The 27,626-nt window shown below is 41.7% G+C and overlaps 1 protein-coding gene across 2 annotated transcripts; it reads left to right on the top strand.

The window, feature by feature from the left end:
• Window positions 1–1,764: 1,764 nt before the first annotated feature.
• IL1R2 (interleukin 1 receptor type 2) lies at window positions 1,765–20,866 on the top strand. 2 transcript variants are annotated; one of them, XM_032679490.1, is made up of 9 exons: window positions 1,765–1,867; window positions 10,518–10,648; window positions 10,740–10,998; window positions 13,147–13,321; window positions 14,755–14,929; window positions 16,010–16,075; window positions 17,382–17,517; window positions 18,937–19,082; window positions 20,437–20,866. In XM_032679490.1, exons 2-9 carry the CDS (start codon window positions 10,570–10,572, stop codon window positions 20,550–20,552), a joined length of 1,152 nt encoding a protein of 383 aa, XP_032535381.1. In that variant the 5' UTR covers window positions 1,765–1,867; window positions 10,518–10,569; the 3' UTR covers window positions 20,553–20,866. The 2 variants fall into 2 exon arrangements, with proteins under 2 accessions (XP_032535381.1, XP_032535380.1); XM_032679489.1 differs by lacking the exon at window positions 1,765–1,867 and adding an exon at window positions 8,079–8,865.
• Window positions 20,867–27,626: the final 6,760 nt, after the last annotated feature.

Raw genomic sequence — 27,626 nt, 5'->3', positions numbered from 1 at the left:
ATTAAGAAAAAAATGCATATGAAAGCAATATTGTTGTCAAAATATCTTCTTTTTCTTTTCAAAATGTAGTTGATAGCAATGATTTAAACAAATATCATTAAATACTGTCTTGGCTTTCCATCACATGTTAAATCTTCCCAAAGTCTTTAAGAAATTGAAGTTGCTGAAATTATGAGTTCCCTTTTAAGCTGGTACAGAACATTATGTGCTTGAGAAGGGCTTAACTCTGTGCATTTGAAGGCTGAAATCCTCCCAAGATCAGTTGTGCTGCCCCATGCGTATTTGTACTCCTGTTATGTGGTCAACTGTTAAAAGTATAACAGAACACCATGAGCTCAGCTGATGGTAACTGTTTTTATTAAAACAAATGTGTTCATTAACCTAAATAAGTGGTACAAAATCTGAACTTTCTTCAGTGCATCACAGTGTGTGTGTGCACCAACTGAACAGATACACAAAAGATAAAAAGAAAGACTAAGCCTACTAACTCTTTATTGCAAGTGTGATCTTGCAGCATCACTTGGTTGCTCTCGCATTTCTTTTTTAGGACGATGGTGTTGTTGGGATTGGTTCTATTTCTTCTGAACTGACTTGATTTCTCCTGATTCATGTTTTCAAATACACTGATTCTTCCCCTGCCTCTTCATTTAGAAGCACTATCTGTTGCATCTGTTTATTTGTTATTCATTTATTTGTAACCCCCTCTTCACTTATATCACTGATCCAGAACAAGTCTGTCTTGTCATGTTTTTTCTCAAGCAACTGTTGATGCCAGTCAGAATTGCTGGTCATTGTGACCCTACATACAGGACAAGCACCAAGGGAGAATGCCAAGTACAACTGAAACTTTGTTGTCTGTATTTCTATAGCATATGCACTTTCATGTGTTTTGCACTGTGTCCCCCATCCCATCCCCATAAATCCTGTGATAATGAATTACACATTACTGTAGTGGAGTAGGAAAGAAATAACTTGGGTAATTGTATCCACTAAGTGTGTTTCATATGCCTGCTTCTTAAAACAAGTGTGTGAAATATACTTGTGTGTCCAAAGGACAGTAAAACTAAGATAAATGAGAAGATTTACTGCCTGCATTACATAAATGGCTTCATCTTCTTGGTGAGACAAATATTTAATTCAGGAACATGTAATAAAAAAGTAAAAGTAATGGTTAATATTACACTCCCAGTACACCTACAGTTATGTATGATCTGTACCAGCTCAATTTTTCCCTAATCATAAGCCATACTTTTGTCACCGTTTTTCATAGTATGAAGTTACTTCTTACCTACTAAATTTAAGTTCAGCCAACAAAAAGTTAATTATGAACAAAAATCTTTGTCATCTGTTTTTCTCTTTGCCTTTGGAATTCCTGTTTGCTGGGTTGGCTGCTTAAACCAAGCACAAAAACTGATTTAGAAATCTATTGTCCCTGTTGTTTTGGCTCATGTAATTCTATATGACTTCATGCTCCTCAACGGGACATAGTTCCTCCCCCGTCTGCTGTTACCGTGAGCTTTTTGTAATCAGTGCTGTGTTTTTAAATCCCTTAACACTTTTCATACGCAAGACCATAGAGCTTCATATATAAAAAGACCAATAATGATTGCAAGCCAACACTGTGATTTCGGAACTGGAGGGAAAGAAAAAGCTAATCAGCAATCTCAGGTTTGCTTCTTTTTCTAGCATGCCCCTAGTGCCCCTACTGGCTCACTGCCTGCAGTCTGAGAAGATGCCAAAGCTGTGGGAAATGTCTGCTGTTCTCCTCAGCACTGCTTCCTCCCAGTCAGCTCCACCTCTTAGCCCTGACATGTTGAGTGACCAGATTGGTGCTGCAGCTTTACCTGAAACCCTGCACTAAGGCATGGTAGGTGATGTATGCTGTAGGCTTGCTCCATCCAAGCAGTGGAGATGGCTGCTAGCTTGGGGAAGCAGAAGGAACCCCAGTGAGGTTGTAGGAAATTAGGGGTTGTCCTCTTCTTCCAGGTAACAAGTCACAAGACAAGAGGAAATGGCCTCAAGTTGCATCAGGAGAGGTTTAGATTAGATATTAGGAAAAATTTCTTCACTGGCAGGATGGACAGGCTTTGGAACGTTCTGCGCAGGGAAGTGGTGAAATCACCGTCCCTGGAAGTGTTCAAAAGGTGTGTGCATATGGCACTTGGGGATACGGTTTAGTGATGAACATGGTGGTACTGGGTTAATGATTAGCCTCGATGATCTTAGAGTTTCTTTCCAGCCAGAATGATTCTATGGGTGGCCCAGACTAGAAAGATATAGGGGCAGCAATGCTGGGGCCCTGCATTGATCCCCTTGCTGAAGCTGAGGTCCCCATCACCATGGGTGGCCATCATTTGAAAAGTGTGGAAGTGGCAATGTTAGGACTCTGCTGTGATCTCCTTGGCATGCCTTTTCCAGCCCCAGTGTACCTGGAGCTGTAGGTTCTGTTGCTCTCTGAACCCAAATGCTAATGGCGTCTTTTCACTGTGGCTGACGTCCCTATCACCACAGGTGACCATCATTTGAAAGGCATGGAAGCAGCAATGTTGTGCCCTGCACTGACATCATTGACAAACCTTTTCCAGCCTCAGTGTCCATGGAGCTCCAGGCTGATTTGCTCTCTGAACCCTACCCCTAACCCCAATGGCAGCTTATCCATGTGACTGAGGTCCCCATCACTACAAGTGGCCCACATAAGAAACAACTACGGGCAGAAGTTTTGGGTCGCTGTCATGATCCCCTTGTTATGCCTTTTCCAGCTATGGCAGTTTGAGCCACATTAGAAATCCAAAATCCAATTTCCAAGTTTCCCCCACCCCTTCTCATAATTTATCCCAACATCAAAGAGAAAATTTTCAGGCCAGAGGCTTCTGTAGGAGAAGGGGAAGTACTTACATTTATTTACACAAATAAATATACTGTACAAACTAAAAACAACTATATATATATATATATTACACTTCTATCAGTCCCTTCAAAGCTTCTCCTTTTACTTTAGTCCAGGAAAAACCTTTTCAGGCTGGTAAGTAACCAGTCTCTCTCTCGTGGGAGTGTTCAGGGCCCCTGAACACTCCCTACCAGCCTTCAGCTGTTTGTGGAAGTCCTTTCTTCCTCGTGAAGTCCAAGAAAGTAGCTCTGAGTCCTTTCTCCTTGGTCCTGTGTCATTTCTGCTGTGTGATCTCTCTCTCTCAGTCTCATACCTCGGTTCTGTAGGCTGCTGTAGTGTAGCTTATCAACATACACATCCTCCAAGTCAGTTTTTGGCTGCCCCCGGTCAAACCTTGGCAGGGCAACTCCTGAGCCTCTCCCTCTCTGGTCCGCCTCCAACTTCGCCTGGGATTCCTTTCCCTAGTGCTGAGCTGCTTCGTTATCAGCCTGTCCACTTGACTCTGCTTCAATGCTGAGCCTTGCACCACTCCCACCAAACAGTGAAAGGGAAAAACAGCCCCCTTCTGCAGCCTGGCTGCAAAGGGGGGGAAAGAAGAAGAAGAGGGCCTGGCCACAAGGCCTGCCTCTCTCTCCCTCTTGCTTACCAGTTGTTTGTGAGTCACGTCCCTCACAAACATACACTCACTCCAATGCTGTCTCTAACTCTGGCCCAGGCAGAGTTGGGGGGCCGCAGGGCTCACCTCTCCCCCCCGGAGGGGGGAAGAAGGAACTCAGCCACCTCCTGGCCTTCTACATCTACACACAGCAGACACCAACAGAAACTGCCAACAGCTTCTGGTGGCTGTGTATATATGATTTTTCACAGGAGTGAACAAAAAAAGCAGTGATTGGCCCTCCAGGGAACACTGCCCTGGCACCCAATCACCTCTGAGCCCCCGACTCTCGGGGGGGGGGGGGCAATCCATGACACCAGCCTTGGTTTCCCTGGAAATGTTGGCTCTTTTATTCTCTGAACCCTAACCCGAATGGCTTGAAGTTGTGGCAGAGGTCCCCCTCACCATAGGTGACCCACAATAAAAACGGGTGGTATCAGTAATCTTGGGTTCCTGCTGTGATCCCCTTGGCATGCCTTTTCCAGCCCCAGTATCCCTGGAGCTGTAGACTCTGTGGCTCCTTGAACCCCAACCCCGACACTAGCCCTTATGGCATCTTGTTGCTGGAGCTGAGGTCCCCATCACCATTGGTAGCCTAGATAAAAAAGATATAGGAGCAGAAAAGTTGGGGACTCGCCATGATCCCCTTGGCATGCCTTTTCCAGCTCCAGGGTTCCTGGAGATGTGGGATCTTTTAGTCTTTAAACCCTACCACTAACCTTAATGACTTCTAGACACTGTGGCTGAGGTCTCCATCACCATGGGTGGACCAGATGAAAAAGATGTAGGGGCAGCAATGATGTTGGGGCCCTGCCATGATCCCCTTGGCTTGACTTTTTCATCCCCAGTGTCCTTGGAGCTCTTGGCTCTTTTACTCCCTGACCCCAACACTAATCCGAACCATATCCCTGAACAAAATTCAGGATATCTATACACCATTTTATCCATGACAGAAGGAAGGGTAGTAAGAGATATTTTTTTCACTTTTATTGCCATTTCAGAGAGGCATTAGGATGTATTGATATTTAGATTGTCACTATTTGGCAATTTAAATTACCGTCTCCAGTTCAGTTTATAGAGACAGAGATATCATTTTACCTCTACTACGTTTAACAAACTGAACTATGCAACAGTCCTCTGTCACTGTTTTTCCACACAGCACCAAATATCAAGTAGACTGTGCCCTAGGATGGTTTTCTCCCTTAAATAAAATCCAGCAAATCCTACTTTTTCAGAAATCATTAATTTTACCACTCAATGGCTGTGTGTCTATGCACAGCGACTCTGGGCCTCTCTAGCTATTACTTTGTTCCTTTCAGCCTGTTGATTTCTACACTGAGGGTCTCCTCCTCCATATCCCTTCCAGCTCTTGAGAGTGTAATTATTTTTCACAGTCTGCCTGGCTTCTATTGCTATGAAAGAGTCTCTTGACATCCCAGGAACAAGTAGTGGTGAGGCAAACTGTAACCAAGCCATTGCTGTCTTGTCCAAACTAGCACTCCCTCATGGTGAAGTGTATCTCTTGGAGCATCTCCTCCTATTTCTTCCACTTAGTCATATACAACCTGGGTATGACAGCACTTATTCCTCTGGCTAAGCATGCAAATTCCTGTGTTCTTGGAATCTGTTGTACCTTGTGCTAATTTCTCTGTTTAGTTTTTCTCTTTTTTTTCCATCTATTTGGTAATTCTCAGAGTTGGATAGCTTTTTTTCTTCCCTCTCCATTTCTGTGCTCCTCAGGACCCCATCTGGGAAAAGTGCACAAGGATATTACAAGTAATGAAAACCACGTTCCATCATGTCAATAAGCCCAAGAACATGTGTTGGTGCAATAGTTGAGGTTTACTTTGCATCTTTGCTTTCCAGTCAGCTTTCAACATTCAATATTTCTTAATCCCTCATCACCTTATTTTTATGTGAACCAGAGAAATTTTCTTCAGTTTTTAATTGTGTGATATTCACTTAGCCAAACTGGATAACAGAATAAATAGCTAAGTCTATGGGAGTGCAGTTCTTGGATGCCAAACATTATCAGCCACAGAGCCACTTCGGTGAGTTCCTCCAAGGCAGACAGCAGAACCTGAGAGTTGCTAGAAGAAGCTGGCACATTAATTGTCCCTTATAGAAATGGTCTTATCTCCATAATATGATGCCTGAATTTCCATCTCCCCTTCCATGGACTAGAGATACTGAACAGACACACCATGCTTGTGGAGGCCTTTTGAAAGTCTCTCTTGCAAGGAACTTCCAGAACACTAAATATTTCTTGAGATTTTGTTTATTTTATTAGGATGTCTGAGGACAGCAAAATCCACCCAAATGTGGCAAGGCAGCTGCATGTAGCCCTGGTGTGGGAAATAGCTACGTAGTGAGATGAGCAATGGCTGAGACATATGGGAAATAGTCTGATCTTTATGTCAGGAATTTCACAGCTATGCTCCAGCATTTTGAGCTGTATAAATGAATGATCAGCACAATGAAACCACAGAATGACACCAGCTTCCGTAAAAGAGTCTCTCTCTGTATGTATAGCTGCTAGACTTGCATATTTCTGTTTATAAATACTCAGTGATAACTGACCGCAAAAATAACATGGCCTTCTCAGCAGAGAGCTCCTAAAAAAAAAAGTACTTGTTCTATCTTTCATTTCTTCCTGAGTTATTCTAGACGAGACTCTTGCACCTCCAGATAAACTATTTTAGCCTGAGGTTCTTGTAGCAGTGCATGTGATCAGGACATTTTCTGGATAAGAAGACAGCCAGGACAGAACTCTTCTAAAGAAAACTGTTTAACTGTGTTGATCCTTGTTAGATGTATCCAAGGACATGATGCTATCTGAGAACTGCACTGCTATTTGTGTTTAGTTTAGTTTTCTAAGGCAGGTCAGCATATGTTACTACATTATAAACTCACTTTGAATGTTGCAGCTGTATCCTCTAAGGGGCTGTGTTTTCAAAATGCCTGGAGTTGTAGCAGCATGAGGAAAGTTGGTGACTGCTGATGTGTACAGATGGGAGACCCAAAGCATTGCCCCACAGAGGGAAAGTCAGGCAGCAAACAGTCCACACACATGGTAATGGGCAATGACAAGTTGACCAGTTGTATCAGTGTAGTTGCAAGCGAGCCCAAGGATGTGCTACTGTACCTGGCCTAGACAAACTAGTCATGGGTGAGGTGGGAAAAGAGGACATGACATGAGGGGAAGGAAAGCACTGGAGCATGGTGGGGAAAGGCCATGAAGTGGCTGCAGTGGAGGAGTGTCTGTGAGGGCATGGGGCACATATCTGTGGAAAAGAAGTGATGCTAGTTCTGCTGCTCATCAAACAGCTTGTTGTCACATGTCTTTACTCAGTGCATGCAATTAATGTGTTTGCAGCAGTGGGTAGGTACAATCTTTCCAAAGATATCAAGCCTCGTTTCCTGCAGTTTTGCTCTTTTTGTGTCTGGTAAACATCTGGGTTATTTGCTGGGGATTTGCCTCATTTTGGTGACCAGGGTTACAATCAGAGGCTCCCACATCTATTGTGCAAGTCACTCATACAGTAATAGCCTGATATTTAAACTTAATATAACACAGGTCACCGAATCTGACAGCTTGTCTTTCTGGTTGCATACAGTGAACTGAAAATGGAAAGACTGATATAGTTTTATAATTCATGAGGTCAGATTCTCAGAATGAAGTGCAGAGACTCTGGAAGGCAAAACCAGGGGTTTCATAGTTCAAGTGTGAGTTTAGCATCGAGGGGATTGAGTTCTTTCTTTTCTACAAGAAGATGGAGTGCTACAGGGCAGTTAGTAACTTCAATTGCGTTATCAGCCTTTCAGATTTATGGATAACAGGACTGATGAGGAAAATCGATCAGCTTCTGTGTGGGGCTGATAGCTATAGAGATCCTTGCAATGACTGCATTGATCAGCATACAGAAACTATACAGACCACTACAGATTGAAATATGGTGCTTAATGATTTTTCTTTTCTCTTTATTTACTGAACTAGTTATAATATGGTCAATATTGCCTGCACAAAGGAATATATGCATTCCAAGCATGTGACACATCCCCAAAGATTGCACTATATTAATAGTTGTCTTCATTGATATGTTTCTTCTCTCCATAGTAGAGGGCAGCATGGTCTCAAAACCTGATAATTTTTCTTCTCTTAAACAATATTTTGAGGTCTTCAATATAATTGAGACTGATATTAAAGAAAAAGTCAATGAATTATGTTAGGATTAAATAAAAAAATGGTTCTTATGTGCTTACTGCAATAAACAGCTATGTTATTTTTATTACTCTGTCATTATTTGGTTAGTCAGAGCACCACAAGGCCTGAGCCTTGGGCTAGGACCCCAGCGCTCCAGACCAGGGTTGCTTGGCCAAGGTTTATGAAGCCCAGGTAGGTGAGGACATTTTACTGAAGTCTGCTAGACCTGTGTTCTGACTCCAGGTCCAGCAGGTCAGCCAGACACCACATCTTGCCTTCCTGGGCTTGCAATGAGGCAGTGCATGACAGCTGCTCCATGAAGCATCAAGAGGCTGTAAGAGATGCAAGGTTGCCTGGAAGGGACATGACAAGTCAGGACAAGGCACAGGAAAAACTGTCTTGTAGTTCAGTTCCAGATTGAAGTCCCTCATTAGATTGCCCTCTTCTAGACACGTGAAGGCCATCATTGCCACAAATTATAGTCCATTTCTTACTCCTTCTGCTCATGATGTGCTTATATCTGTTAATTCTTTATACCCTATTGCAAGAGAGCCTTAATGTAGGCAGTCACACTAAAATGGATGTTATGGAAGGAAAGGGCAATCAACTAATTCGTGATTCAAAAGTGATCTGAGAAATCACAGAAGATTTATGTTGTCCACGACGAGCTTGCTAAACCACATAATGTGAAGATTGCAATTATTTAACTACAGTGCAATTTTTTAGCTGACCATGCTGCAGAACACCTTTTGTTACTCATGAGAATTTTTTATTTGAGGTAGAGCATGAAATAGTCATGTGAAGACATGAATGTATGCAAGCTACCACTCGTCAGAAAAAAGGAAAATTAGTCACGTACTCATTTAGCAGTTATTTCCCCTTTTTTGGGAAATCCAAACACGTTTTCTCTCTGTGCCTCTGTTTCTCTCATCCTCACTCTACGGAAGGAAAGAAAGTTCTGTCTAAAATGTCGTTTGGTTCTGACACAAATCTGATTGGGCAATGAGAGACAAATTTCCGCTGTGTGTTGAGCTAAACCTTATATAAGGTCCTCAGTAGCAATTTCCATGATATCTTCTTTTGTGAAAAGCTAATGGCTGAAAGACTGCAGAAACACAGGTAAGTGAATCTGATGGAAATTTGGGAATGAAAACCTCCCCTAAACCCTCAAACGGTGTAGGGCTTATGGAGATCTCTAGTTACTAAAGCAAAGGAACTGGAAATCTATAAACAAAATAACCAAGTGTTTTCATCAGGCAAAGAAACCAAAGAGAGAGAAACTCACCTGTTACAGAGTATCCGTGTGAATCATGAGGCTTGTTAATGACACTAGCACCTAGTCCAGGTGCAGCTGAGAGAGGCTACAGCTCTGTACCAACGCCCTCGGAAACCCTCGCAGATCTAGCGATAGGGGAGATGACCCATCGTTATGAAACAGTATTATTGAGAAAGAGGTTGGCTTTGTGGTGTTGCAGAGATGGCAATAAGCTGGAAATAGTTTATTGTAGTCAAACTATCATATGCTAGATAACTACAGCTATCAGAACAGGAGGAAATTTGGATTAAAACCATGACATAAATATGAGAGTGATAGGATAAACAGAAGATGCCCAAAGGTGAATACCTATGAATATGGCTATGTTATATTGGTAGAAATGTTTTTTTGCTTTCGGATATGAAGTAATTGCACAGTCATTTAATATTCATCATAGTGTTAGACTAATGTTAAATGTATGAGATTTCCATTTCTGTATATAAAATGGAAATAGTATGTATCACATGCATACATGTACTGTATTGCTCATAAATTCCTTACACAGAGCATAAACTAGTGCCTCTATGCAGCATGTTTTATATATTTTTGCCTGCAGTACACTGAGACAACACATTATCAGTTGAGTAGCAGCAGCTGAAGCCTCGTGGCAGAGCAGAAGCATTCAGTGATGTACAGAGAAACTTCTGTGTCTGTGCCAGGTCCATACAGATGACATTTGATGAATGACTGGCAGTGGATAGTTTTGTTTTCCCTTAGTGTCACCATATCCGATTTTCAGGACAAGTTGTTCAGGGTTTTCCTTATCTTTTTTTTTTGAGAACAGATGTAGTAGTGTCCATGCTGAAAACTCACTTAAGCACCACCAGCAAGATGGGTGTGCATGCGATGGGAGTCAATGTTTTTGTCCCAACAGAAACATTTGCTGGAGACTTTGAAATCTTGACTCTGGTTATAGCAGGAAGTTTGCCTGCAGCCTGATCCACACTAGCTGGCCTACTTTAGTAACCACACTGGGGAAGATACAGTGACACAGGATTTAGTGAAGGCCATATAACCTTGGGAGACACCTGAGGTGATGGTTTCAGAGAACCAAAGTCTCTTCTGATGCATCTTTGCTCCTGTGTTCACCCAAGCTACTGCTCACTCGAAGCAGCTGACCCTCGCCTCAGTCACATCTTATTGCAAAATAAGCAGAACTAGATTTTCCTACCCTTAGCTGTTGCACTGAAAAGCTGTGGGGACAGAGCAGCATCTTGTGGTATGCTATTTTCATCTGGAGTGAAAGGGAAGGGACAGAAGTGATATCTGTGTGCTAAGCCAGATGCTCTGGTTTCACCAAGTCAGCCTCCATAAACTAGGGATGAAGACCCCTTTCTGCTCACTAAGGGTGAACTAAATCTCCCCAGGTCTGGATTAAGGAAAAGAACATTTAACTCCTAAGATAATACTGACTGTTTTCATTATATCATTTGTCTTGTAATAAACTTCCCTGTAGATTTCAAAAGACTTTCCCTTGACCTTCTCCTTCCAATTTGCTGTGGAAAAAAATGCGTGGAATCTTCTTTGTCCTGGTGACATGCACAGCAGGTGCCTCTGCTTTCAGATTCCAGCAAGTCAAAAGCATGGGTAAGGGTATACTTTTTTTCTTTCTGTCTCCCTCACCCTTCTGTTCAATGTGCCTCTCTGACAGTAATGTAAAATATCTCTGATTATATAGAAAACTGCCCAGATCACACTGTGTTTTTCAAACACTACTACGAATTGCATGGAGAACCTGTGGTTCTGAAGTGCCCTTCCCCCAGTTACAAACATTTGGATTTTTCTGCCTTGACTCCTAATATCACATGGTACAAAAATGGTTCAAAAACCATGATATCGGGAAGAGATGAAGATCCAAGAATCTGGACAAAAGAAAATGCACTCTGGTTTTTACCAGTGATGCTAGAAGATTCAGGAGTATATATCTGCATGAAAAGGTGAGTATTTAAAAGAAAATCCAGTGCATTAACAAGCTTACTATGTCTCAAACGCATTAGCTTGATTTGAAACTCCAGTTATATTCAGAGCATTTCTGGGTAAGATCATTTCCTCACTGACATTATTAGAGAAAAAATGTGGAAGGTCAGAATCTTAAGTGCATTATGTGTCTCCTGCAACTACATATACTGAAAGCTGGATAAATTGTGAGATGGGATTGCTGCTTTGGCTATGATGTAATGGGAAAACAGTGTATAAAGAATTTGTTCTGGCTTACCTATGAGCCAGTCAGTGCTATGGCAAGTGGGACATGCTGCAGGCAGGGGATTTTGCAGGATGCAAATAGCCTTGGTGTACTTCAGGTTGCCTTATGAAGCCTATACTAAGACACTGTGGCTCTGTAGTGGCTTCCTTCTTTCCTCTTCCTTGTCCCTGGTCTTCATTTTATTTCTCCTTCACATTTTAAACCAGAATTTGATTACCTTGGTATTACTGGAAGACCTTTACCAAGACTCGATGTGTATTTACTAGATTGATAACAGACTTATGGTATTGCAGTGGGTGGAGACTTCAGGCATGGCTTTTTTCAACCCTGTTGGTCGGGTTTTTTCTGAGTTTTTACAATCTGACAGCCCATTGTACCATTTCAAAAGAGATACCAGGGTCTGGATTTGTTGGGGACTGAAGAAGGCAAAAACTCCCATCACCCTTGAAGCCTGAACTCCAGAAGGTGTCCCAGGTCCCTATCTCCTCCAAGCTCCTCCAGCCAGCCAGCCTCCCAGTACATCCCTGGCATCTTGCTCTGGGGTTTATAGTGGAGAACGTATCTCCACATCCCTCAAGCTGCTTGTGTAAAGCACGGTTTCCTTGCTGGTAAGACACACCTTGTGAATGATGTGTGTCAAAAGAAGAGATGGAGAGGCAGAACTCCAGTAGAGAAATCATGCTCAGCATATTGGGTCGGCCTTTCCACATGTCTCAGCAGCAAGAAATGGTGGGGCAGAAGAGAAGACACTGACAGTGAAGCCAAAGCAATAAAAGGTTGCAAATATTGTTCTATATCAGAGTAGTGCCTGAGACCTTCAAGGGTGTTTTTTAATCCCCTCTTTGTACTATTCTGGCTCAGTTTGTCAATATATAATACTATGGCAGTGTTACTAATACCTACAGTGAAATGCTCTGAAACACGTTTGAAAAAGACATGCAAGAGTCCAGTACACTTCATTGCTAACACTATTACAGGACTAATAGAGTACAAGCAAATTGTACTTCCTTTGCAAATCAGCCTATGGGAAAGCTATCAGATTTTTTTTTTCAACACTGTAAAATGAGGGTAGAAGCAAACTATCAGAGATCTCTGCTTCTGTGAAGCTAGTATTTTGGATTTGGGCATCCAGCCTTTAAGTGAGAGATGACCACAGTGCCCTGGCAGCAGTGTCAGTCTGCCTGCTTGCAGCCCACAGCTGCTCTCCTGGAGGTGGCAGCCGAACCCCCTGGCTTTGTTGGCCTGTTCAAGGATCAGTCACTGCCCTGGGTAGAGGCACCTCCAAGGCAGGGTTTCAGAGGTTGTAGAGGACGGAATTTAAGCATCTGTCTTCCCAAGTTTGGTCCTCCTTGGGACTGGAAGTGATTGTCACTTGGGGCCTGAATGAAAAGTTGAATATTGCAAACCTTTCAAAGCCAGAATGCCTTCATTTCTACACAATATGATATGTACTCACAGAAACGCCTGTGGTTGTGCAATAGTGACTGCAGATGTATTTCAATACATGCTTTAAGGTTTTTATTTCATCATTAGGGTTTTCATAGTCAGGACATTTTCCAAGGAAATAGTGGAGACTTCATGACACACCTGCTACTGTTCAGGTGAAAAAATTAAAAAAATGCTGTAGTCTAAGGGTGCACAGGAAACTTGGTGTACAAAAAAGAAAAGAATGAATGTCCAAGGCAGACGTGTCAACCACATGTTTAGATTGTGCCAAAAGAACAGTACCAGTGATTTTTTCCAGCATCCCTCCTGGTATGATCTCAGACCTGGCCTCCTAGAAACTGCTAAGGAAAGAAATGGAGCCAGGAGGAAACCTTGAGTGTCACTCAAGTTCCCTGTGTCACTGGTGGGTGCTCACCTCTCCCTCCTCTGTCTGCAGGAACTCATCCTACTGCGTAGAAGTCTCCATCCACCTCACAGTCATGGAGAAAACAGCTGCTCAGGAGATTGCCTATCCCCAGGTCCTCTTCACTTTCACTTCTGGAAAGATCGTTTGCCCTGACCTGTGGGATTTTTCACCAAATTGGACAAGCCTAGAGCTCAAGTGGTACAAGGTAGAACTTTCACCTCCTTTTTGTGCATAGCCTAGTTCCAATTTAGCACATAAATCTCCACTTTATGTTTCTCCTGAACATCATGTTGGTCAAGTCATGAGCACAGTGTAATATACTGGGAATTTTGGGGCAGATGTATATATTTTAAGAAAGGTTCTCTGGGGTGGATTCAGCACAGGGTGAAGTGTTCCACATATATGGTCTCACAGGCAGTGCAACTATATGTAAGGATAGATTACTTACCCAACTCCAGGGTTTGACACTTGAGATCAGGCTCTTCCCTTTGGCACTGTGCTTCTTCTTATGGCCCTTGTAGTGGATCCCATAAAGTAGGACCTCCCAGGGTTGCTTCCTCCCTTTTTGGATGGGGTAGCTTTCATTAATCAACTGGAATACAGCATTTGAAAAAACTAGGTTAATTACACAATGCTTACTTAGAGTGTTCTCTAGCCTAACTTACCAGTTTGTGGCTTTTCAAGTAGGCAAAGCATGGGTTTGCCTCTAAGGTCAAATATCTTTCAATTCATCATCCTCATCTGTACGATTTCTCACTGGAGAGCAGGGGATCCTTCTTGTATTTTCATAGTACCTTGGTTAACTTTTATTTATGCTTCACTATGTATGCTCTGCCTCGTGCAACTGTTGTCTTACCGTGGGATGCAATACATAGGGTGGCTTCCTACAGAAGTGTGGCTTCCTACAGCAGTGTCCAGGTTGTGATCGGTACCACATCAGTAAAATGGTGCTGATCAGGATTCCCTTCAGAAGCGGGATATAAGCCACTTTATCTAAGCAAAAGGCTGCCCCCCTCAATATGGTTCTCATTACAACTATCTGAAAGAGCTACCCTGCCTTCATGGAGCAGGAACATCATTGCTCCTAGAAGGGCTCCAACCTTTGTATGAAGACAGCCTTAGGGATACAGAGCAGGAATTTATAACAGTTTATGAGGTATACAGGGTAAGTAACAGCTATGTGAAAATCTTTATGATTACTAGTATTTGTCTTCAAAGAACACCTTAGAATATTAGTCTTACGAGGTCATATATGGAAAGTGATATAATTGTGAAAACCCTCATGGGTACTAAAATGGTTTTGTCTTAGAAGAATATCTTGGCTGATTGCTCTTAAGAGGACTCAGAAAAGAGTGTATTATACCTTTTCCATCTTAAAATGTGCTCTTTATTGAAGAACTATGTACACACATTGTAAATAGATTAAAATAATGGTTCTTCACGCTTCACATAGTGCCACAGAGCATTTTAGAGATAGATACACGTTAAAAGAACTCACCCTTTGGTAGGAAAGTGGAACTGCTCAAATTTCCCAATGATATTTAATAACAGAGAGACAGTGATAAGTAATTTTGTTTTGGACCTACGCAGGGCGTAACCATATCTGAGTCATAACGCCACTTGCTGTCCTTTCTCCAGGATTCCTTGCCTTTGGAAGACAACAGTGAGAAATTCGTCATTCTGAAAGGTTCAACTTCTCTGATCATGACATCTGTGCTACCAACAGATGCTGGCTATTACACTTGCAAGATGTCATTTCCATTTGAAGGTGTGATGTATGAAATCACCAGGACAATTCAGCTGGAGACTGTTGGTAAATATAACATTAGCTGATTAGAGATGTGAAGCACCTCCTGGACAAGGAAAGGCTGAGACAATTGGGTTTGTTCAGCCTGGAAAAGAAAAGCCTTCAGGGTGACATAATTGTGGCCTTCCAGTACCTAAAGGGGGCTTACAAGAAAGATGGAGAGGGACTTTTTACAAGAGCATGTAGTGACAGGACAAGGGAGAATGGCTTCTAACTGAAAAAGGATGGGTTGAGATTAGATATCAGGAGAAAGTTCTTTTCTATGAGGGTGGTGAGGCACTGGAATAAGTTGCCCAGAGAAGTTGTGGATGCCCCATCCCTGGAAGTGTTCAAAGCCAGGTTGGATGGAGCTCTGAGCAATCTGGTGTAGTGAAACATGTCCCTGCCCATGGCAGGGGGGTTGGAACTAGCTGACCTTTAAGGCCCTTTCCAATCCAAACCATTCTGTGATTCTACGATTCAAGGATTGACACCTTAAAACATTACATCACTTAAGAAGACCTCTTCTTTGCTAATGAAACTCGGGAGAGGAGGTCATGTTCTATCTCTCAGGCATGCCAAGGGAACGGGGACACCGTGAGTGCTTACCCTGGCACTGATGGGGCTCCCACAGCACCCCTGGCACGACAGGGGTCGTTCCTGCGAGTACCCGTGTTTTTTAAATCGAGTAATTATGTCTTGGGGGCATGGGGGTGTCACTGCAAATGACTTCAGAGAGGTTAGGAGTTAAAGCACTTCATAGTTGCTTAGGGCGAGGACAAAATGCTGTTTCGCAGAGGGGTGAAAGCGGCGGGGGGGGGGAAGGAAGGGACGTGGCGCTGCTGCGCCGAGCGGCCAGCAGGGGGCGGGCGTGCCGTGAATTCCTTTTGCTGCATCCCTCGGGATCGGGATGAGAACGGGATCCTGTCTCCACAAACACGGGTCTCTGGGCTTGAGACGGGAATGTCTCGTTTAGCCAGTGGGTTTAACAATCAAATGTTTTCGTGGAAGACAACAGGTGTTGAGCGAAGTGTCACGTTTCTAGTTCTGGGGCCGTGCCCACGTTTGCTCTTGCGTTAGCACTGACCGTTCTCTTTTTGACTTCAGAACGAGAGAAGAGAATTACCCCAATAATTGTGTATCCAACGCAAAAGACAACATCAGCTGTTCTTGGTAAGGCCCAACATTATTTTTGGAAACACCTAATCAGATAAAAATTAGAGCAGGTCCTCTTATGGTGTAATTTGTTGGCGTAAATTGTTGTAGTTTCTTTGATCTCTATTATCTTACCTGAGGGTCAGTGCTGGTGTAGTTTTTGTTTCTTACTGTCTACAATCAGATGCTGTCTTCCAGGTAGGAGAAACTGCAGAAGTGCTATAGATTTTAGCCCCTTACAAAGCAATAAAAGCATGTTTGCACCATTAGCTCAGCTGCCCACAGTTCCCTCTTCACTAAGAACCTTTCTTTTTCATATTTCCTCAAATTGGTCTGGTTATCTGGTAGCTTTGAATGACCCATCTAGCTCTTTTGAAAATAGACCTTTTTTCATTGGTTTTTACTGTTTGAACAAGACAGTTTTTAGTTAGCAAGTACCTTGATAGGATCTCAATTTTTGTTTGAAGATTACATTATGACAACAAATTTCTGTTGCATTTCCTCCTCCCAGACAATGCCAGTCACATTTTACACTAAACTTTCTTAACTTGGGTACTATACGCACAGCTCTGTCCTATGATGTTGTTAGTTTTCCCTGCTACTTTTCTTTCCATCATTGTAGCCTACTGAGTTTTGGGGTTGCTTTTTTTTGTTTGTTTTGGTTTGGTTTTTTGTTCATTGTTGGTTTTGTGTTTTGTTTTGTTTTGTTTCCTATCTACCTCCATGTAGTGTTTTGTGTTCCTTTTACCACCATCTGCACAGGTATAATAATAACATTGTTTGCATTATTGAGCCCTATGTTTTCCATAGATCCACACTAGTGTAGAGTCTCTTTATCCTTAACTCTGAGTTACAATAACTTTATCAAAATTTCAGCATTTTTGCACACTTTATCCCCGGAGGTCCCACCTTGAGCTGAATGCTCCTGCCCACAACATCTCCAAGCAAAGCTATACTTTTGGTTAATGCAATTGCTCCAGAGGGGTAAAGCACATGGTGCCCTTTGGGCTGCAGTACATTAGAAAGAGCAAGGCTGCAGGGACAGAGCTTTGCCTTCTGAGGAATGTGTTTAGTGCAAGAGTTGCTAACTCTTGCAATAGGAAAATGATTTGGTTAGCACTGGGAAGGACTGACAAATTGAAGGGGCTTTCTGCCAAGGGGTAGGAGATCATAAGTAATTTGGGATTAACTCCAGTTTTGAATGTAGTGGTGCTTGCCACGTGTGGGAACCTGATCTCCCACTGGAGTTGTTGGCTTTCACGAGAAGAAAAAGTAGTTCTTCACATGTATCCAAATTGTTTTTCAATCTTTGTTTTTTTGACAGGCTCCAAGATGACTCTTCCATGCAAAGTGTTTGTTGGGCTGAGCAGCCATGTCCAAACCGATGTGGAATGGCTGGCAAACGACACCAGTGTTGATGTGGTTTATAAACAAAGCAGAGTTACAGAGGGAGAACGACAGTAAGTCTGGTTGAAAGTGCTTCCTTGTGCTTGTTGTTTTAATGTACAATGCAACAAGGGCTCTTGGTGCAACTGAATGCCAGGTAATGAAATGGGGTAGAGACAGATCTGAAGTAAAGGTGAGAGCACCTTCCCAAGGAATTCCTGGCTATTGATTAGGGTTTAGCAGGGGTCAGGGACCATTTCCAACAGAGTTTGGGGATGTGGCATCTGTATTTTGAGGGACAAGAGTGTTTAACAGTTATAGATGTGAGCTGGTTTTGGCTATTTGTGGCCACCAGTGCCAGATAATAACCTGGTCATGTTGCAGCCAGAGGTAACGTGGTCACTCAGCTGTATACCCAAGCCTTTATGTGTTTTCCCATCCCATGATTGGCAGCATTAGTTTATAATCTTGTTTATATGGATAAGTGAAAATGCATTAAACCTGTGGTCAGGAACCATAAAATATCTCTGCAGTCTTTAGAATAGAGCACACATGTACTTTCTTACTTGGACTTTAAAAATTACTTTGATTATGGCTATCACTATCATTATTGCTGTCACATATTATTATGGAATTGCACAAGGACAGTGACTATGACAGCTAAGGTTCATGTAGAACCCACAGTGTGTGAGACACTCCGGTTATGCTGGAAGCCCCCATTATGGCAGCATGGCAAAACAGCTCAAATACCACCAGCAGAACAAATTCCCTGCAGAAGTCTCTGGCAAAGAGCCTACTGGCATGTTCCTGCCTTCTTGTGGTACAGTTGGAATTCCATTGCCATGGTGCAATGCAGACTCATGATCAGATCATTAAAGAGCAGCTGGACAACTGATCCAGAAATGACTAAAAGATACCAAGGGACAATGTTTGACTGTAGACAGAAAACCATTTTCAGAGAGTTGTACTCATGAAACAATAATGTTGAAATAAGCTGGAAACTTCTTAGTTTCTTGTATGGAGCTCTTGGTTCAGGACATGTGATAGACAGGAATGGTGATTCAGTTTTCTGAGAGAGCATTTGCAGGTTTATGTTCTCCATTTGTCCTCTTCCATCTGGTAGTAATAATTACTACCAGTAAGAAATGAATAGGTGATCAGAAAGAAGGAATTAGGTCCTTCTCCAATGCTGTGTAGCGAGCTTAAAGATATACAGAATTCTGCTTGCCTTTCTTCCTTCCCTTCTATTTATTTTTGCAAGACAACTTCAGATCTTTTTTCCTGTAGGCTCCAAAAAGTGCAGGATGAGTACTGCCCACTGAGACTCAACTAGTTAGCAGAACTGGACTGGGAGACACCATGTGTCCTCAAATGCTGTGTGGCTAGTTCAGAAATGAGCCAATATCCAGTACATTTTCTTGAATGAAAATATTAAATAGAGAAAAGATAGCTTATAAAAGTATTGAACATTAAATTTTTCTTATTTTTTCTAGAGAAATTGTAGAAAATGGTGAAAACTTCATTGAAGTACCATTGATTTTTGATTCTGTTGAAGAAATGGACTTTTACACAGACTTTACCTGTCTGGCCCAGAACAGATATGGATACCAAGTACTGCCAACAAGGGTCAAGCAGGAAGGTAGCTGTTTTCACTGCTTATTTTGGATACTTGTTATTATTATTCTAATGCTGACATATCATCCAAGCCTTTTATACTGTCAGAGATAGTGCCAGAATTAATTATTGCCCAGGAAAAGTCTAGTTGACTCTTTCATCTGTAGTCTTTGATATAGTTTGTTCACAAAATACACCTTCTGTGGGTTTACTGACATTTTATGCAGGGGTAAAGATCCAGCTGTCCTGGTATATCCGTTTATTGAATAGGACTCCAATTTAGATACACTTTGTGAAATGATGTTTTCAGTGAGACTACTGGCAAATTCCCTTTGGGTGTAGGAGGGCCAGAGCTCCTGCAGTTTCTCAACAAGTAGAGAAAAAAAAAAAAAGACAATAACAGAATTAATTACTTGAGTGTTCCTTTTCCTCATGCACAGACTGCCACCAAAATAACAAGAAGTGTAAATTATGATGGGTGTTATTATTTTGGCTCCTAGTGAGGGGAAGAGAAGACTTAAGCTCAGTGTAATTAATATTGCAGCATGATAGACCACTGGCCAAGAACATGCTGTAAAATCAATGTGAAGCAATGCTACTTGTTTCTTTGCATGAGGTGGATGAATCACCAAAGCTTGCTCAAACTGTCTTAGAAAGGCACATTTAAGACTTCATTATGAGTTATGACTTACTCCAGCATTCTGTGATGAGGGATTTGTACTCATTTTGCTGGATGTGCTGGCCTTGTCTTCCATGAGCTGCATAGGTATTACTCCCTACAAAGGAGGCAATCCACGCACCAGTATATGCTGGAATAATCAAAAACAGTCGGGACAGACACTGGTGTTGGAAACTAGCTGTATTTGGGAAGAAGTTCAGCATCTCAGCTTGATCATTACTAATTTATAAGCCACTCTGTAGGAGAAAATTATTTACACAGCTTGCAGATAGACTAGCTGTTATGTACTCCTGCTCCATGCAGTGCTTTTACTTCCGTCTTGGAATGTCTCTGCTTTTAACAAATCAATTCGTGTGTCACAAATCAAGTGGCACACAGCCACTCTGATCAGGGGTTGGGAAGAGTCAGCTGTATGCAAAGGATTGATCTTTAAATTCTCACCCTCTGTTGTTCTCGAATTCTTCCTCCCATCTTCATAAACACATTTCCCAGAGTGTTCCATCAATAGACCTCTTCCTTTCACAGGTGCATAAGCCGTACTGGAAGGTTAACTTACATACGTCCTTTTTATTGTGATTTCTCCTCTTCCTCCTTGAACTTAGAGAACTATATTCCTGAGAGGTGTTTTTGTTGTTGTTGTTGTTGTTGTTTGTTTGTTTTGTTTTTTTAAAATATTAATATTTATTCTTTACCTTTTCAGCTGTTGGCTTGTCCTGGTACATTGCAATGATTCCCATTGCATTGGCCTGTGTGATCGTGGGAGGGATATGCTGGAAGCGGAGAGACGATAAAGGATATAGCATAGCAAAGGTTTAAATTCTGCCTGGTTCTCCAACTGCCAACAGAACAAAAAATCACCATGGCTATCTTTCATGTGAGGCACAGAGAGCATTTCAGACCTGATATACTGCATTCCCAGCAGACAGATATGTATCAGCTCTTTCCCTCTTCTCCAAGTCTTCTAAGATCTGATGAAGTTCAGAATATAAGTTTCCATTTTTATACTGCCTAGATGGAGGAAACTTGATTCTATTATTTTGCAACTAGGGTGCAATCTGTAGGATTTTGGAACACAGAATACTGGGATCATGCCCTGGATATGGGAAAAGTAGGGAAAGGAAGGTGCTCTTACCCTTCGTAATTTCAATAAACTTACTGGGTTTTTGTACAAAAGGAAAGGAAACCCCCTAGAAGACCCATTTGTTTTCCCTTTTCCAGAGCCAAATGCAGTTGTCATGGCAACTGTATATCTATGAACTTCTCCATAAAAAACCTAAATTTTTTCACCATTTGGATTATTCTTTGCTTAAATGGACTGTCTCAGAATATTCCTCCCCCAGAGAAAACTACATCTGCATAACAGATAATTGTACATTGGAGTATTCAGTTCTGTTTTATCTACTAATATGTCATAGCTAGATATTCATAGGCAGCTGTAACATGTTGTTATCTTTGCCAAGGAAAGAATTTGTGTTTCAAGAGTCATTTGACTAATAAAAACTCTCATTCCTGGAAGTAGTTGGACAGATTGCCAGTAGTAATATACAGTCTCACCCTTTCGTGCCTTTCTGTGACCAATCTGGTGTAGCTTCAAATTGTGTCCTTTAAATTGCAGTATGCAAATTGACCACTTATGATGCAAAACACTGCCTGTTAGGTTAATCTAACTGGATTCTAGTCTTGGTATAAATCAGAAGGGAGCAATAAATAATAAGTGACCATGCTGTACTTTGAGAGTCAGAAGGAGTAAAATGACTTGGTTACTTCCTCTTCAAAGAGACACCACTTATAATAGCTGAGAAATAGTTACATGACATATAATGTGTATTATCTTCATCTGTATGGGAGGTAAGAGAAACTGCCTTAAAGGACTACATTGTACAGAGCCGTAATTGACGCTTTTCACAGACTCTGAAGAAAAAGCTTTTTGTTCATGTAAATCATCCCAGAGGTTTTTCAAACTCTGCAGGAAAGAAATCAGGAAAAACACTGGCTCCAAAGAAACAAATGGTAACAAACTGGGGAAATGAGCAGCTCATGTCCAACTGGGAGAGGCCATAATCTAATTCCTTTCCACCATCTCTTATAGCTGGTTCTGAGTTAATCCAATAAATATTTGGAAAAACTTCAAAGAGTAGGATGTGACTTGAGTTAGGAAACCTTTATTATCTACTAGCAGAAACCTTCGCAATGAGATTTAAGCCAAAGCCTCCCTTTAAGTATTCTAAGGCATGGAGATTAGAGTTCTGACACAGTCTGAGTCAAGAACAATCAAGGAAGACCACAGAATTTACTGTTTCCAAGCACAGAATGTCAGCTATGATGATAAAGACTACATGTATTTTATGGGCAGATGGGAAAAAGCTGTCTGCAAGGGTGGAAACCAGTCAATCCACTTGGATATCTGTTCTTTGAAGGAAGAAAGCTATAGATGAACTGACCAATGCTGGAAGGAACATGAAAAATATTTTAGGAACATCAGGAATGCTCATTATTTTCAAGCAATCACTAGTCTGTAGCTAGAGAATAAATTTGGTTTGTCAGTAAGTGTAACATTTCAAAATGTGATTTGTTCTTCCTTTCCATCTGTATCGTCCAGGAGTAGTGTGATAACACATCCAGCTATAGGTACAGGTTGGATTTCACCAAGTAGTGAAAAGAAGTATGTGGAGTATTGGTGCCATAAGAAAGTTAAACACCTCAGATCGTCCTCCAAACTAGAGCGTGAGAAAGAAATGTGAATGTGAGATTAAAATTAAGCATAAAGAGAATAGATGTTGCTCAGTGGCACCTTGAATACAAAAGGAATGTATAGAAACAAAGGCTTATCTTTTATGAAATAATATTTGCTTCTCTAACTGTTGGTCTAGCAATATTCTGAAGGCTTTCCTCATAAGCAGACGTTCAAGTGAACTATATTATGTAGATATTTTACAGTAGGCTTGAATAAGTGGTCTACGTAATGTAAATGCTTTACATTTCTTTATATCATTATACACAAGGGCAACATTGTTTTTCAAAATGTTATGTGAAAAATGAAAAACAAATAAAACCCAAAATAATATACTAGTGTGTGAGTTGTGTGTAAAGAAAGATGTTAGATATGAGATGGGACTTTGAGGGCGGCAGCACTTTCCTGGAGAGGTGTGATTTTTCCAGTGCTCCGCTGCAGAGGGACTTGTCCCCTGGAGGCACAGTCACCCCTGCTCTGTGGGGTTGCAGGATGAGCTCCATTCTTCAGCTGCTTCTCTCACCTTGTGACTGTGCCTGGTCACACCAAAGGAGGACTGTCCTGATGGGCCAAGCTCTGTTCCTGACTGCCACCATGTTCATAACTGTCCTTGTTCTGCAGTCCCCCAAGTTTTGGGCTCACTCTGGGCAGGTGGCACTGGGTGGTCTTTCTCTGCCTACCAGTTGTCTTCTGTTCACCCACTGGCTTCTGTGGGGAGACTTCTGATTACAGACTGCCACTGTAGGGATGTGAATTTAGCATGTGCTCCCCAGATGGGGGGATCCATCCTGTTCAGCTTCCCAAAATGCAAGATTTTTGTCTCTTTTTTTTCATTCAAAATTAGAGAACTCCATTTATCACTGTACTTTAGGTAGGTCCATTCTGGAAGTTCATGGTCGTTAGTCTTGACGTATTTTGAGAAGGAAATGTCCTGAATCTCAAGGCAAATCGAAACTGAGGACTTAGTTTTACTGGTTTATAATCAGACTCGAAAAGAAATACAGTATTAGGGAACACCACATCAAGGATCCAGGGCTCTGCACCCCAGTGTTTCTCATTTGAAAAATTAGGGATGTAAGGAGGACAAGGCCACCTTGTTCCTGGAACTACATGGGTTTATAGCATTTTTCAGAGACCTTGTCTATCTGCAACAACTTCAAAGGCACACTCACAAAGAAGAGACTGATGTACCATGGTCTTGGCATGACTTAGCATCCAGGACAGAGGCTGTTCATGCAAGTAGTTCTTTTCAGGAAACAAGTTCAGTTAACAATTATTTTCTTGTTTTATTCAGCATATGTGATCTTGATATCAGCTATCAATCTAAATAGGTAGCATAACTAGTGTTTGACCAGTGTAGCACCTAAAAAAATCCCTAAACATAAATTGAAGAGCATCAAATAATTAGACCTGCTTGTTCCCAAACAAAGCCCTTAAATAAATCTGGGAGCAAGTGGAAACAAGGATTGGACCTGAGCACAGAATTGATCTTGGTCAATCAAGACAAGAAGTTTACATTTTTTTATTCTAGTAGCTGGAGAGGGAAGGTGTTCATGAAAGAGGGCAATGTGAAATAGCATTGCCAGGAATAGTGCTTTAAGTATGAGAACAGCTAATTAAAGGATTTATGATTATTCTGATTGAAGTCTGCAAAGCAAGAGGCCCAGCAAAGCAAAACAAAGTAAGAAACAGGTCTTATTTTGGAGCTCAGAACTCCCTGTCTACTCATAACATTGTAACCACTAAAAATAGCCCAGGGTGTGGTACCTCTCATCCAGCCTTCACGTGGCCAAAAGGAATACCGCTAGCCATTGATGTTTCCTCTCCAATCACTGTAGGAAGAGTTCTTTCTGGTGCCTAAAATAAGTGGGATGAATTGCACCTCAGAACTGCCTGTCTTTTTCCACCAGTTTATGACAAAGTGAGAAGAAACCACCATGCATTGCAGGAATGATTGGTTGTGGATAGCTGGATTTCAGGTTATCAGAGGTTATAAAAAGAAACAGACAAGCCCAGAGACACCCCTTCAGTAGTCAAAGCTGTTGGGCTTCCTTGGAAAATGACATTAATGCTGGCAGCTCACTATGCAGAGCAAGGACATAGGCTCATGCTAAATGAAAATATTGTAAGAGGCTAGGAGACAGGCACAAAGATATATACAGTGGAATCCAACCAAGAGGCAGGCTGAAAATATCTGGCTGGTGCCTTGGAAAAACATTAGTGGCTCACAGACCATATGGTCATGAACTGCCAAAGTTTTTTTCCCCTCTTTTACAGAAGGAAAAGAAAAGGCTGCTCTGTGTGTGTGGCTAAAGTACACAGAGCCCTGCTGGGACCAGAAGTAAGCCTGCTGTGTGACTGCAGATGAGCAGTGGGCTCTTCGGCATGCACAGGGCAGCAGGGGCTGCTTCCCCTTCCACAGCACTCAGGCAGCTCAATTCCCAAAGCAGGTAGCATCTGCCTGCTCCTTGCAGGCACTGCTGGGCCACAACAGATGAATGGAAAAAATTGCTGTATAAAAATGAAATATCATAAAACCAGCCTTCTGTCAGTGGACAAACACAGGCTATTGGTAAGAAAATCACTAAAATGTATATATATATAAATAAATTATTAGTCTGCTTTAGTGTGTTCATTGCACTGGAAATTGTAGTCTCTATCAGTCTGTACGTTAACCAGTATACACAATGTAAAGAGCTTAGTAAAGCAGATTAAATATAACACCAGTCAGTTTTCAAGAAGGACATGTCAATCTCTTCCTGAAATTCCTCAGCTAGGCACCTAATAATGAGGAAACTTTTAAAAACTCACATAGATCCAAGCTGTCTTGTTAGAACTTGGGAAATTCATCTATTACTGAATCTTTAACTGCAAAGTGCAGTTTGGCTCTTATAATTGTGCGTCCCTCCTACCAATTTTAGGTTTTTGCACCACTCTTAATTGTCTCAGAATCTGACAATGACTTCAAGTGTTAATAGCAAACTCCTGTATAGCATGTTGAAAGTCTCACATTCCTGACAAGAGATGAAGGCCCTCTCTTTCTCACTGTTTTTACTGATTTGCCATCTCTTGAGTAGTGCCACAGGAACTTCACTTGTATGTACGTAAATTTCATAGAAATGCACATCTTGATTACTTTGTGGATAATGAGGCATTGCCAGTTTTTCTGTCCCGTGAGTCTTGAACGGTACTATTTGTTTAAAGCTGTAGAGGTCCTGTTCTTCCTGAGTTATCAAGAATTCATTTATCCATCTGCTAAATTCTAGGATAAATGAATCATCCTGTTTGTTTGCTTTGGCTCCCAAATGTGCTTCGTCATAAGTCATAAGGAGGCCAGGCTATGACTGGAAATAGCTGATATTGTTTGTTTACTTGGAAAAAAACCCTCTGGAGTAACTTGTGGCTTTCAAGCTGGAGACAACACAGAGCAAAATAAATAAAAGGTATCATTACATGTATCATTACATGTACCCTCAATATGTTACTACCACTATTTTTCCTTTGACTGGGCCTTATTTTGCTTTGACTGGGCCTTACCTTCTCAAATCTCCAGCTGATTTGACTGGGTGAGCCATGGTGGTTTCTTTGAGCTCATCATTACAACTCTGCTAGTCTGTGGATGCTGGAGACAAGGGCCTCCTTCTTGTAGAATCGTAGAACGGTTTAGGTTGGAAGAGGCCTTAAAGATCATCTAGTTCTAATCCCCTTGCAGGGACACTTTCACTTGAAGGTTGCTCAAAACCCCGTCCAACCTGACCTTGAACACTTTTAGGGATGGGGCATCCCCAGCTTCTCTGGGCAACCTGTTTCAGTGCCTCACCATACACCCAGTAAAGAATTTCTTCCTAACATCAAATTTAACCCTACTCTCTTTCCATATAAAGACATCTCCCTTGTCCTGTCGCTACATGCCCTAGTAAAAAGTCACTCTTCAGCTTTTTTTAGTCCCCCTTCTTGTGAATAGAGAAGAGCTATCAGCTCAGTGAAGAAACACATGCCCTGTCTTTGATCACAGCTGATGGGCAGTTTATCAGCTGAATCTAAGCCAGTAAGCAGAGTAGTGAAAGAGCTGAGATTCACATCTCCACCTAAGAGTGGCAGAACTCTATGGCTGATTCCTCCTTGCTAGGAAAGAAAATAGAAGCTTTATTATTATTATTATCATTATTATTGCAATGTTAATGTGATGCCATTTAGGAAATATAGATTGCATGGGAGAACATAAACATGAGTGGAAGACTGTGGCTTCCCATGGGTAAAGATGTGAAGTGCTGCAAGGACATCTGGGGAATGGAGAACTTGGGCGAATAGGCAACATGAGCTTATCCTGTGCCTGGCCATGATAACTGCCTCTAAGTTCATCCAAAGGGAGAATAAAAAAGCAAGGGCATGTAATTATTTCCACTAATGAAGGAGAATGGAATAAGAAATGCATAACCAAAATTAAGCTGGCCTCTAATTACTGCAGCAGCGAGGTCCTGAGAGAGCATGTCAGCAAGACTAATGTGTAGGAAAACAAATTCTTTTAAGCCTGGAACAGGTACAGCTTTGAAAAGGATTTGACAGCAGGGGGTCTTCCTGCACAGCTGAATCATGTCCTCTGGCTTTGTGTTCTTTAGTTCCATTGATTATTTTTTTTTTTTTTGGTCAACAGAATGACTCTGATTAATACTACTACAGAAGAAGAAAGAAAAATCCCTCAGGAAAGCCTTCTTATGGTATTCAAAACTATTCCTTATCTGCAACGTCTTTGTGTTTGTCAGGGACATTAACAACCAGTCCACTCAGCAATACGTGCAGCTAACCTTCCTTGACCAGCAAATTCAAAGTTTCTTTGCTGCATCATTTGCAAGAAATGATTTAATGAACCAGCTTGTTGTCAAAGGATTGGCACAGCATTAGTAATCACCCATGAGTAGTTAAAGTGACTTGTCTGTCATTTCAAAGGAGCTTTGTGGCAGATCTAAGGATGAAATCTTATTCTCAAAGGCAACATTCACATCCCTAAAAAAATAGTCTTCTCTTTTACTCCAACCCCTGCTTCATCCATTACTAACTTCCAGATTTTACAGTGAATAAGAAAGGAATCCTCCCATGAACAACCCTCTTGTATGGTGCAGGCCTGATTAATTTCCATGGTTTGGGCCATTGTGTGGTCT

The sequence above is a fragment of the Chiroxiphia lanceolata genome, chromosome 2, assembly GCF_009829145.1.
Source record: "Chiroxiphia lanceolata isolate bChiLan1 chromosome 2, bChiLan1.pri, whole genome shotgun sequence".
Classification (NCBI taxonomy): domain Eukaryota; kingdom Metazoa; phylum Chordata; class Aves; order Passeriformes; family Pipridae; genus Chiroxiphia; species Chiroxiphia lanceolata.
The sequence above is the reverse complement of the archived record's forward strand: the minus strand, read 5'-3'. Positions and strand labels throughout refer to the sequence as shown.

What these genes read in the sequence shown, in the direction of transcription:
- IL1R2 (XM_032679490.1), top strand. Translation starts at nt 10,570, where the DNA reads ATGCGTGGAATCTTCTTTGTCCTGGTGACATGCACAGCAGGTGCCTCT. An exon ending in GTTACAGAGGGAGAACGACA is followed by an intron (nt 17,518 to 18,936) that starts GTAAGTCTGGTT and finishes TATTTTTTCTAG; the next exon opens with AGAAATTGTAGAAAATGGTG. An exon ending in AACAAGGGTCAAGCAGGAAG is followed by an intron (nt 19,083 to 20,436) that starts GTAGCTGTTTTC and finishes TTACCTTTTCAG; the next exon opens with CTGTTGGCTTGTCCTGGTAC.